Source organism: Amaranthus tricolor, chromosome 16 (assembly GCF_026212465.1).
Source record: "Amaranthus tricolor cultivar Red isolate AtriRed21 chromosome 16, ASM2621246v1, whole genome shotgun sequence".
In the NCBI taxonomy this organism is placed as follows: Eukaryota; Viridiplantae; Streptophyta; class Magnoliopsida; order Caryophyllales; family Amaranthaceae; genus Amaranthus; species Amaranthus tricolor.
In genome coordinates, this window is record NC_080062.1 from 8,424,043 (window position 1) to 8,436,286 (window position 12,244).

At 35.6% G+C, this 12,244-nt stretch overlaps 1 protein-coding gene across 2 annotated transcripts; it reads left to right on the forward strand.

Annotated features, from left to right (window-relative positions):
- The first annotated feature begins 930 nt into the window (after positions 1–930).
- LOC130802841 (uncharacterized) lies at positions 931–9,224 on the forward strand. 2 transcript variants are annotated; one of them, XM_057666934.1, is made up of 6 exons: positions 931–1,010; positions 5,620–5,747; positions 7,435–7,538; positions 7,916–8,003; positions 8,108–8,169; positions 8,778–9,224. In XM_057666934.1, exons 2-6 carry the CDS (start codon positions 5,636–5,638, stop codon positions 8,928–8,930), a joined length of 519 nt encoding a protein of 172 aa, XP_057522917.1. In that variant the 5' UTR covers positions 931–1,010; positions 5,620–5,635; the 3' UTR covers positions 8,931–9,224. The 2 variants fall into 2 exon arrangements, with proteins under 2 accessions (XP_057522917.1, XP_057522916.1); XM_057666933.1 differs by having other exon boundaries at positions 946–1,258.
- Positions 9,225–12,244: the final 3,020 nt, after the last annotated feature.

The window sequence follows — 12,244 nt, forward strand, 5'->3', positions numbered from 1 at the left end:
TACAATATATAAATGATCAAAATAAGTTAAATATAGCAAGTATAATGAAACGAAGGAAGTATATAATAAGATTTATAATTTAGACCAAACTTTATGCAGCCCGAGCGTGAATGTGTATAGTTTGAGCGGCTAGTCTCTTGAGAGACCCTCTCTTTAAAAGACGTATCTCAAGCTCAACCCATTAAAAATTAATGTTTACTTACCGTATTCTTAATGCCTACTTACATTATCTTTAATGCTTACTTACCATATCCCTAATGCCTACTTATAATATCTTAAATGTCTACTTACATCATTCGTAATGCCTATTTACAATATTTTTAAAAAATCATACAATACGATAAAAGTGTTGAAAATTTCAAGTGTCATTTTTTAAAGAGGCATGACAAATGAAAAAATATCATTGGATGTGAAATGCTTACATGCCATATTGATTAATTTTGATATAATAGTATGACTAAAAATTGTAAATGAATAAATTGAAGCATATAACAATAATTAAGAAAATAAATTAAGTAAATTTTTTTTCTTAATGCATGTTTTATCTTAGGATGGAAAATAAGATCAAAAGATAATGTAAGTAGATAATAGTTGAATACATGATAATATTTATCTAATTTAGAATTTAATTTTTTTTTGTTTAAAATTAAAGCTAAATTAGGTAAAGTATTTGTATCATTTACTATAGTAATTCTATTTAGTTAACTTAGAATTTAATATGTCCAATTGAATGAAAAAAGTTATGTATTGGGTAAATAATTTAAATAAACGTCGGTGATTATGTTTTAATTTTAAAAAGTTATGTATTTGGTAAATTTAATAACAATAATATATACTCACGTTATTATATGAAATAATTTTTTGTATGTATTTGGTACTGACAATTTCGCGCATTATAGGAGTTTCTATATAGTATATAATGAAACCACCCGATTAGAGATAATCACTCGAGACGGTCATTCGTGCAGTTTGAGTCGAAATACAGAGCATCCGGGCTAGGTTGCGTTAAGGTGAGGGCAAGAGCACTTATTCTTGCTTAATTTAGCCCTCTTTAGTAGGGGTACCAACTTCCATTTTGTCTCTCTCCTTTTGTCTCTTCAAAATCATATTCAAGAATCAAAGGAGAGAGACAGCAACAATCAAAAATGGTGTTCTACTTCAAGGCTAGACCTGAAGCTGGGGATTACACCATTTTCATGGGTCTTGATAAGTATGAAAATGAAGAACTCATCAAATATGGTTTTCCTGAAGATATTTGGTAGTTAATCTACTTTACCCCGTTTAATTATACCCTCTAATTTCATTGTATACTTTTACCCTGTTTAATTATACCCTCTAATTTCATTTTATGTATTCTTTCTGGGTCTTGTCTGAATTATTTGTTTTTGATCGATGATGAGTTTTTTTTTTTTTTTTTTTTTTTTTTTTTTTTTCAAATTGATGATTTTATTTAACATCCTGATTTTTTTGTTTCTTTGAAATTGAATTGCTTAATTTAGTTTGGTTACCTTGTTTGACTACCTATGTTGCTCTATTAGCCCTCAATTTTTGTGGGTCTTCAATTTCTGCTGAAACTTAGGGTTTTTTGTTCCTATGAAATGGGTGCGTTTTTGTATTAGGATTTTTCCGGCAATTGAATGATGTTCAATTTTATTAGGTCATTGTTTGTGAGTTGTTAGATTGGAGTGGTTGCCCAAAGCTTTTGAATCTTGAAGAAGTCTCGATGTTGAAGAAGTCTCTATAGAGAAAGAGAATGAAATGGTTTGGTGGCATGGCAAGAGTGATACATTTTCTGTAGGAGGCTACTCTATGATAGTATGATGGCATGGACTTCCCATTTATCATTTTCTTTCCTTTTATACAGGGTGAGTATAGTGCAAGAATATGGTTACGGATGATCATTAGACATGTTGTGTTGTGAGTTTTTGTAAGCTCTTTAGTTGAATATGACAACAAACTTAACTTGGGTGTGGGTGGAAAAAATGGAGAGCTGAAATTGAGATATTATGTCATTGAGGTGTGGTGTGCCCCCTAAAGCTTAAGGTAAAGCTTTATTGGACGATCATTTGGCAATCATTACATATAAGAAGGATTATTGAAGGAAAAATAGGGTAGCTAAAATGCAATTGCTGAGATGGATAGAGTGTACATAATTTGAAGGATAGAACTTGATACAAAGGTATAAGAAAAAGTTAATGTGTTATATATTGAGGTTACATGAAGGAGAGCTGACCATGAAAGTTAAGTTGTTCAGATGACAGATGCAAGTTTATGATGAATTGATCATGTTAATAGTTGGACACCTGGTCATATCCAAAAAGGTGTGAAAGCTATTGGAGAATTGTTTTTAGAACATGAAAAACTATACAAAGAAGACAAAAAGGCAGAAAGAAAAAGAATGTATTTACATCACATCTTCAATCTTCAGTCTTTATTCCTTCATAGTATAGTATGTGCTAGACTCAACAATATGTTTTTAGAGCTAGTAGATATTATGTAAATGAATTAAATTAACATTTTATGTTTACAAGAGAAAATGAGTTAGAAATAGGGCTAAATGATAATAGGTGAAAGACAAGAATTTAAAATATGGTGCTCGGAACAAGATAGAAATGAAAATGAATTGGTGTTATTATGGATGAATAAACATCTAAGGATGTTGTGGATGTATGCATGAAGAACAATAGAATTATAAAAGTGAAATTTTATATGGTAAAAAGATTTTGAATGTCATAAGTGCATATGCATTGCAAGTAAGGATAGAGTAATCAATTAAAGGGAGTTTTCAGGAGGATCTCGATGATATGTTGCAAAATATACCAATGAATGGGAAACCCTATATCGGAGGTGATTTGAATGGCTATGTAGGGGTATGTCGATGTGTCTATGAAAATATTCATGGAGATTTTTGGTTATGGAACTAGGAATACAGAAGGATAGTCCATTTTGAATTTTGCACTCTCATACGATTTGTTGGTTGCTAACACATGGTTTGGGAAGAGAGACACTCTTCGACTGTTAGAAACAGAGTAAACGCAACCCAAATTGACTACTTTTTGACAAGAATGATAGATAATGGTAGTTTATTCTAGGAGAATGTGTAGCCATTCAACAAACTCCTTATTCTAGATGTTCGCCTTCAACTTTTAAGTAAGACCAAAGGTAAAGAAATCCAAAGAAGAACATAGGATTAAATGGTGGAGATTAAAAGAGAATAGTGCTAAAGGTTTTGCCAAGAAGTTAGTGAAGAAGCAGATTAGAAGATTACTTCAAATGCGGAGGATTACTTGAACAAAGATGAAAACTTGTATCATTCGAATAACTAAGGAGATTTTAGTAATCGGGTGGTAGTTTTGTGGTAAAGAATGATGCAACTTGGGGGGATAAAGAGGTCAAGACAGTTATCAACTGAATAAATGTTATCTTGCATTAGAAAATGCTGGAATGAGGAATACTAAGTCAAATATAAGGAAATCAAAACAAAGACAAAAGTAACAGTTTGTGAGGCAAAATTAAAATCTTTTAAAGGGGTGTTTGACAAACTAGATTCTAAAGTGGGGGGAAGATATTTATATTTATATATATATATATATATATATATATATATATATATATATATAGGGGAAGATCCATTGAGAAGGGGTTGAAAATGAGAAGGGTAAGAAGGACTCTACACTCTTGATTTCACTAAAATAAAAAAATCTATGGTCACGACTAAGCCAAAAACACATAATTGTAAAAGTAACTATGTTACACAGAAAGGTAACTATGAAATAATTTTTTAAAATGTTCTTAATTTATAATATATTATCCTTTTTTGTATATATAGTAACCAAACAAAATCAAACAAAAATCCTTCTCACCCTTCTCATTTTTAGAATCCTTCTTATTTGATCCTATATATATATATATATATATATATATATATAGGATAGCAAAGAGGAATCAAGCAAAAACTAATGACATAGGTGTAGTGAAGTATTTTAAGGATAATGATATGAACATTTTAATTCAAGACAAGAACATCAAGGATCAATAGAGGGAGTATTTTAATGAGATAATTAATATAGAACAAGGAAATGTTCTAGGGGACACAACAATCACTCTCTTAGATGAAAATAAAGAATTTATACGAAAAATACAAAAATCAAAGGTGGATGAGGATTTGAAGATAATGGAGCGAAAAAAGCGATTGGGCCGGATGGTATACCCATTGAGGTATCGAGAAGCCTAGGGACAATTAGAGTGACTTAGCTTACTAATTTATTCAACAAGAATTAGAGGACAAACAAGATGCCCAATGACTAGGGAAAAAGGACTCTAGTGCCTATTTACAAGAACAAAGGGGATATTCAAGATTGCTCTAATCATCGAGGAGTAAAACGCATGAGTGATGCTATGATGTTATGGGAAAGAGTGATAGATAAACGTATGAGGAGACGTACTTTCATATCAGAGTACCAATTTGGATTTATGCCAGGGAGATCTACAATGAAAATAATCGTATGAAACAAGTGAGAGTTGTATAGGGCTAGAAGAGACTTGCACATGGTTTTTATTGACTTGGAACAAGCATACGACAAAATATCAAGATAGGTACTTTGGTGGGCATTGACAAGAAGGCATTCTTGTTAATACATGAATATAGTGCAAGTCGATACAAGGAGACGTGTCATGTTGCATGTTGTTTGCAGATGACATTATTTTGGTAGATGAGATTAGAGAGGGGGTGAATGTTAAGTTAGAACGATGGAGACAATAGTTGGAGTTACAAGGTTTCAAATTAGGTCGAAGCAAGATAGAGTACATAGAGTGTAATTTTACCACAAACGCGATAACGATAGGCACTATAAAGCTAGAGTAGAAAGAAATTGCCTTAAGTGAGTGTTTCAAATACCTTGGGTCCATATTTCAGATTTGTTGAGACATTCAGCAAGATGTGATCAACGTAGGTGGCAAAAAGGGAGTGGTTATTGGAATATTATGTCATCGAGGTGTGCCCTTGAAGTTTAACGGTAAGTTTTATCGAATAATCATTAGACTGGCGCTACTATATTGATTGAAATTTGGGCTTTTAGAAAGGATCATAGTAGAAAAATGGCAGTGGCAGAAATGTGAACGCTTCGATGGATGAATGGGCATATCTTGAGGTATCACTCAAAATGAAGATAGGGCAAATATTGAAAAAAAGATGAAAGATAACTGTTTCAGATGCTTCGAAAAACTTTTAAAAAAGAGTGAGAATGAACGAAGATGACTTGGAGGACAAGACTGGAAAAAAATATGAGATGGTAGAACATCGGAATGAATGGCGAAGATGAATATTTGTAGACTACCATTGAAATTGATATATTGGTTCATGTAGCCAATCCCAATCTTGTGGGATTAAAGTTTTGATATTGTTGTTGCTGTAATAGTTTAGGAAACATTATCAGCTTTATGGTCCAAGTTAGCATGCAGACTTGACTTGACATAATAAGATGTCTTAGTGTAGAACGTTAAATGCAAATTTGATACAATTTAGCATTATTCTCTTGACATGGGCATCGAATTTGGTTACTGGATTGATAAGGATGCTTATGTGTTAAATTGCTGTTAACTGAATGTGTTATTTTGCAGGTTCCACGTGGACAAAATGTCTTCAGCCCATGTCTATGTTAGATTACATAAAGGTCAGTCCATGGATGACATATCTGAAGGTTTGTTGGAGGATTGCGCACAACTAGTGAAGGCGAATTCCATACAAGGTAAGTCTACAACCCTTTGTGTTTTGGTTTGTTTTATCATTAAGTTATTCCGAACTGTTCAAATGGGGAGACGTAGCAACGTAGGTAGCTGTTGGGTTTTGTGCAAGGACACAAGTCTTAAAACGTCTTAAGGAGTGCTCGAGGATGTATTACGGGTATTGAATACTAGTTCATGTAGAGGAAAAGGGACTAAAACAAGAAAAGAAGCTTGGAAACTAGGCAAAGGAGATTTGACTATCCAAGCTACAAGTCGCTGCTCCCTGCCAAGATGCAGACCATAATAGTCATTCAGTTGTCCAGTTTTGACGAGTTGATTTGTGGACTTCTAGTTTGAGTAGGATTTCTTGTTTACTCTTATTTTCTTTAGTTTATTCATGTTACGAATTCTGTATAGTTTATTCCTTAATTAATGATATAATAGGAATGTTCTAAAGTTTTAGTTCACTTAGGGAAGAGGTATTCTCGAACACTATAAATAAGGGGCTTGAGATCATATTCTATATCTTATTGGTAGATTAGATTTGAAGTGCTTGGTTGAGAGGGTGCTGTGGTTATGAGACGACTAAAGAATTGTTGCTCAAGATTTTAGATATAGTGAAGGGGGCTTTTCCTAGTACCTGTTTGGAAGGAGATTTCCAAATATTTCTTTGTTTCTTATTTTTAAAATTTTGCAGCTATGTCATTCTGTTTCTAGGCCAATCAGATCTAACTGCAACATCGTAACTTAAGGTTGATTGGCCTAGAAACAGAATCAAAGACATATTAGTTCTTCATAACCTGAAGTAATTTCATTAATTAGTAGTTATTTTGGCAATTTTTTAAAAACAGCTTTCTTCTCCCCCCTTTCTTTCCCTGTGTTACTTTTCTCACAGAATTTCTAGCTTACGCTATGTATGAATAAAAAAGGAATGATACATGGAAATTGTGTGCGAGGCTAGTAACTTGTAATATTAAAGTGGAAGAGATAGAGCGAGAGAAGAGAAAGAGAGATCTAGTAACTTTGATAGTTTCAACCATATTTCAGTTGGGTGATGCTATTTGTTTTCCCTCTTCCTCCAAATGAATTCCCACCTTCCTCATAGTGCCTTGTCTTATCCAGTTATTCACTACCCATAAGCATCACATTCAAAGCTTGATCTCCACAGGGGAAGTCATCAATATGCAATTGTCAGTAAAGGCGTAGCCTCTTATTCACTGGAATCGGATTAGAGGCTGGGAAAAGGAATACAATCATGACTACCATTTGATATTTGCCTTCGCCTTGTAGTTTCTGGAAAGCCCGATTCCTCACAAGGGTCATATGCGAAGCTATATGACTTCTCCCCTCTTATTCCCACCTTTTTTGCTATATGACTCGGCTTTCTCGAACCTTGAAATGCAGTCAGGGAGAACTTTGTATAATTACAATTTCTAGTATCTCAGATGACGATATTGAATTAAACTGTTCTCAGAAGTTTTTTGGTGTCTTGTATGGGAAGTCATGAGAGGGCAGTTTCCCTGAAGACAGTTTTGTGTAGTTTTGATTTGTTAATTTGACTGCAATAGTTTACAAACTCTTTATCTGTATATGTGTATTTTACAATTCATGATGAGCATCAACTTTCTTGTGGCACTTCAGTTCTTGCTTTGATTTGCTAATTTGTATGCTGTTAGTTTCTTGACATTGGTTACAATGGCTGTGAAACAGGCAATAAAGTGAATAACATTGATGTTGTTTACACTCCTTGGGCAAATTTGAAGAAAACGGCTTCCATGGATGTAGGCCAAGTTGGTTTCCACAATTCAAAAATGGTAACTTTCTCATCCGGTCATTGAATGGCTCATCTTTAAGCTTCCCACTTAAACATTTTTGAGGTTTTTTTTCTTCAATAGTTGTACTGAGGAATCAAAGATTATAATTCTTAGGTTTCAAATCATAATGGCTGTAATAAAATGACTCATAAAGTCATTTACCGTTCTTATATATGTGAAATTGGAGATGATATTTGCAATCAAAAGTCATTGGAAACAACCTCTTTGTTGTTACAAGGGTAAGATTGTCTACATCCATCCCCTAAAACCCCGTGTAATTGGAAGCCACTTGACATTGGTGTAATCATATCTTGTAAGCAATAGCTGTATGAATGCATCATTAATAACCGGTGATGTGATTATTACCATCAATTTAGGTCCGCACAGTTCGAGTGGAAAAGAGAATAAATGAGATTGTTAATAGACTGAACAAGACAAAGGTGGAAAGGAAGCCAGATTTTCAAGGCAAGTGTATTGCCTTTGTTTTATTACTTGTGCCTCATTTTGTTTAGGTTCACCCTTTTGTGCCCTTCACCCCCTTGGCTTAAATACGAATTCTTTGCATGCAGCTGAGCGTGAAGCATATAGTGCTGCTGAAAAGGCAGAAAGAAAAGCTTATTTGAGAGAAAAGGTGAGTACAACTGGTCCTCCTCGGATATTTTTGTGCTTGGTTTTGTATGCTGGCATGTAATTAGTGGCTTTTTCCTCACTAATGACTAGTGATTTTGTTCCTTGTACTATGAATCAACTACGTAATGGTTGATATTAATTGATCTTTTATATCAGTGTGCTTGTTGATATTTAACGACGTTGAATATTTTTTTCGGTCTACGTGCCGAAAGATAGGTAAATAAGTACTTGTTTTGATCGGATGTTCAAAAGAGTTACCCCATAAGGATAAATGCAACGTCCGTTTTTCGAAAAAATATCGTTATGATGGGTAAAAACGACGTTAAAGTGCTAAAACATAAGAGTACAATTGGTAATTAGGAAAGTCAAAGGTGATTAGGGTTGGTCAACAAAAGTCAAAGATGATTAGTAATGTCAAAGGTAATGTGGCTTGGTCAACGGTCGCTCTACTTAAATGGTGATCACTTTGATACTTTCGAGGTTGTAATTCGCAAAAAAAAAAAAGCATTAAGGCTATAATTCGCAAAAGACCTAGACTTAAAGGTTGTAATTGACAATTGATTCTTTTGTAAAGTGTAATAACAGCTACTATTGTCTAATGCTTTGTAGAAACGCCGTGAGGAAATGGAAAGGCTCGAGAAAGAAAGGCAAGCAGAAACGCGTAGTTACAAGAATTTGATGGTATCAGACAAGATGACATCCAACAAACAGATCGCTGCAGCTGAGAAATCCGTGCAAGAACTGGAAGACGATTTCATGTGAAGTGAATCAAAAAATTCTTGTTTCTATGACGTGCCGCTACCAATATCTGCCCTGAAGATTCTTAATCATGTTCTAAAACTTTATACTTATGAAATCTGTTGTAAGATTGTTTGATATAGTTACGATCATGATGTTCAGAAATACTTCACATGTGAGACAAGATCCCACATCGATAAAATAGTGGGTTGTAGACTTGCATACATATTCGATAAGCTAATTCTCCTACTACCATATGGTTTTGGGAAACAATGAACTTCATCAAATATATGTACAAGTCAACGCACTTGACCCGTAGATTTGTGGGCCTGAGCCCACGAGTGTCCCGTGTCCACACGAGTGGGCTACGGTGAAATTATGTGACGAATTGTCACGGCCTAATACATGAATCATGATTTGTGGGTTATCGAGAACTGTTAACTTGGTGCATCGGTTATGGTTGTTTAACGGCCTATTAGGCTCATATCGTACGAGCTTTGATTTGTTTTGGGGTTTGGCACGGTCAGGACTCGTGTGAGTTTCGATTGATTCTGTCATTTAAACATCTGAAAACCATCTAATATAATTAGACCGTAATTAAAACATCTAAAGTTTTGAACCAATCAAAACTGCAAAAATTGTTCACATTTTTCCTGAAGACTAAAGGATTAAATCTTATGTTGCCCCTTTCTGAACTTTGTTTGGACGACCATGGTATGAATCTCTGTCACGAGACCGTCCGTGCCTTCCGCCTCTGTTAAATTTTGCTTCCCTGAAGATTCAAGAGTTTTTAGTTTTCGCAGTAACATAATAACTTAGTTTAATCAGGAAAAGATAGATCATAGATCATATACAGACCTTCCTCTGTGTCCCTTGCCACGGAATCTCCCTTGATTTCCTTGAATTTGACTCCAATATTCCTTCTCCGTATTACTTGAGGGCAAGTAAAGGTTTTGCAGTTAGCGGCCGAGTAGCAAGAAATTAAGGACCACAAGGAAACGCACTTGCTTCGTCTAGTCTGAAATCCAAAACACTAGGCAACTCATAATCTCTCAAGTGCTTTAACAAAATTTAGTTTTATTTATATCCACTCCCATCACCTAATTTGAACAAGATTACAATCTAATCAACAGTAAGTATGAAGACTATACTGTGCACTCAAAAGGTATAAAGGGATATAGGTTGTGGTATGCAGGTTTGGACGGCAGACGTAACGGGATTGGCATCTTAGTGTCTAATGATATCCTAAAGCAATTGCTTGAAGTAAGGAGGTGTAATGACAGGATTATGCTAGTTAGGATATTAGTGGGGGAAGAGATCATATCTATTGTTAGTGTGTACGGGCCCAGGTTGGGCTCGATGAGCAGGTGAAGTGCGAGTTCTGGGATAACCTAGGAGACCTCATGAGAACTATCCCGGAAGATGAGAAAGTTTTCTTAGGCGGAGACTTTATCGGACGTATAGGCAGAAATGCCGGCAACTATAAGTTGGTACATGGAGAGAATTTGGTTTGGGGGCAAGGAATGAGAGTGGATAGAATTTGCTAGAGTTTGCGCTGGCAAAAGAATTGGTTATAGCAAACTCGATCTTTAGAAAGAAAGATGAGCATTTGATCACATATAAGAGCCTCATGCTTAGATTGTAAGGTGGTGTTGGGTATAGAGATGCCCACCTCAACACATGCTTTTTAGTACTGGTTTTCAGGATGAGGAAGAAAATCGTAGAGAAGAAGGTCGAGTCCAGGGGAAAGATCATGTGGGGGAGACTTAAAGGGGATATGGTCACAACCCTGTCAAGCATGATAAGTTTATTGGACTTTCCAAGTCAGTCAGAGAATGTGAATGAAATGTAGGTGAACATGGCAAAAACCATTAGAAAAGTGGAAAAAAAGTCCTTGGGGGTGTCATCGGGTAAACCAAAAGTGTTCAAAGAGTTGTGGTGGTGGAATGATGAGGTGGAAAAGAGGATAAAGGATAAAAACAAGAAATTAAGGAACTTATGGCATGCACGGAAGAGGAGGATAGGATAGAAAAGAGAGTGAGCTATAAAGAAGCAAAGCGGGCGGCAAAGAAAGTGGTAACGGAGGTAAAAAAAACCGTGGTTATGAGGACTTGTATAGAAAGCTTGATACCAAAGAGGGGAGAAACAGATTTTTAAGTTGGCAAGAACTAGGTCCAGGCAGCGGCAAGACTTAGAGGCAGTGAAATACATCAAGGATGAGGGAGGACGAGTTCTCCTGAGACAAGAGGACATCAAAACCAGATGGCTCCAGTATTTCTCTCAGCTACTCAATAAGTCTAGGGGGCCAAAGGAGGCGGATAATCAAATTTCTGACGTCCAAAGACCACTGAAATATGGGTCAACAAGTGATATTACTACAGAAGAAGTAGGAGAACCTCTCAAAAAGATGGGGAGAACAAAGACAGTTAGGCCAGATAACATCTCGATTGAGGTGTGGAGGGGTTTAGGAGAAGAGGGCATTCATTGGCTGACTAATCTCTTTAATATTATTTTAAGGACACATAAGATGCCAGAAGAATGGAGGAATAGCGCACTAATACCTTTGTTTAAAAACAAAAGCAATGCGCAAGTATGTGGGAACTATAGAGGAGAATTAGACAGGAAATAGTGATTGATGGAGAAATATAGGGATTGAAAGAAGGTTCTGCATATGGTGTTCATTGACTTGGAGAAAGCGTATGATAGCATACCACGACGTGTCATCTGCGATAGCCTCAAAGCTAGAGGTATTTCTTCAGTGTATATTGAGGCTATATGGGATATGTATGACAGAGTTTCGACTAACATTCAAACACCGGTGGGGATAACAGAGCCTTTTCTGGTTAAAGTTGGACTACATCAGGGATCGGTTCTAAGCCCTTTCATTTTTACAGTCATTATGGAAGAGAAATCTAAATCTATTTCGGAGATGGTACCGTGGTGCATGCTATTCGCTGACGACATAGTGCTGGTAACAGAAACTAGAAAGGAGGTTAGTAATAAATTGGATGAGTGGAGGTAAGCTTTAGAAGGTAAAGGGTTGCGCATTAGTCGTACGAAGACCGAATATTTTCGCTGTGACTTTAGTGGGACATTACCGGTAAGTAAACCAGAGGTGTCCATTGATGAAGCAGTTGTTAAAAGTACGACTAAGTACAAGTATTTGGGATATCATTTAAAGGGATGGGGAGATTGACAGAGATGTAAATCATTGTATACATGCGGGTTGGCTCAAGTGGTGAGAAGCCACCGCACTGCTATGTGATAGGAAATTCCCAAGTAAGTTAAAAGGAAAATTCTACCGGGCGACAATCAAACCTACTCTGCTACATGGGACC

Excerpts from the sequence above, each read along its gene's own strand:
- LOC130802841 (XM_057666933.1), top strand. The coding sequence starts at position 1,146 with ATGGTGTTCTACTTCAAGGCTAGACCTGAAGCTGGGGATTACACCATT. Across the intron at positions 5,748-7,434 it reads GAAGGCGAATTCCATACAAG|GCAATAAAGTGAATAACATT; the intron begins GTAAGTCTACAA and ends GCTGTGAAACAG. Across the intron at positions 8,004-8,107 it reads AAGGAAGCCAGATTTTCAAG|CTGAGCGTGAAGCATATAGT; the intron begins GCAAGTGTATTG and ends CTTTGCATGCAG.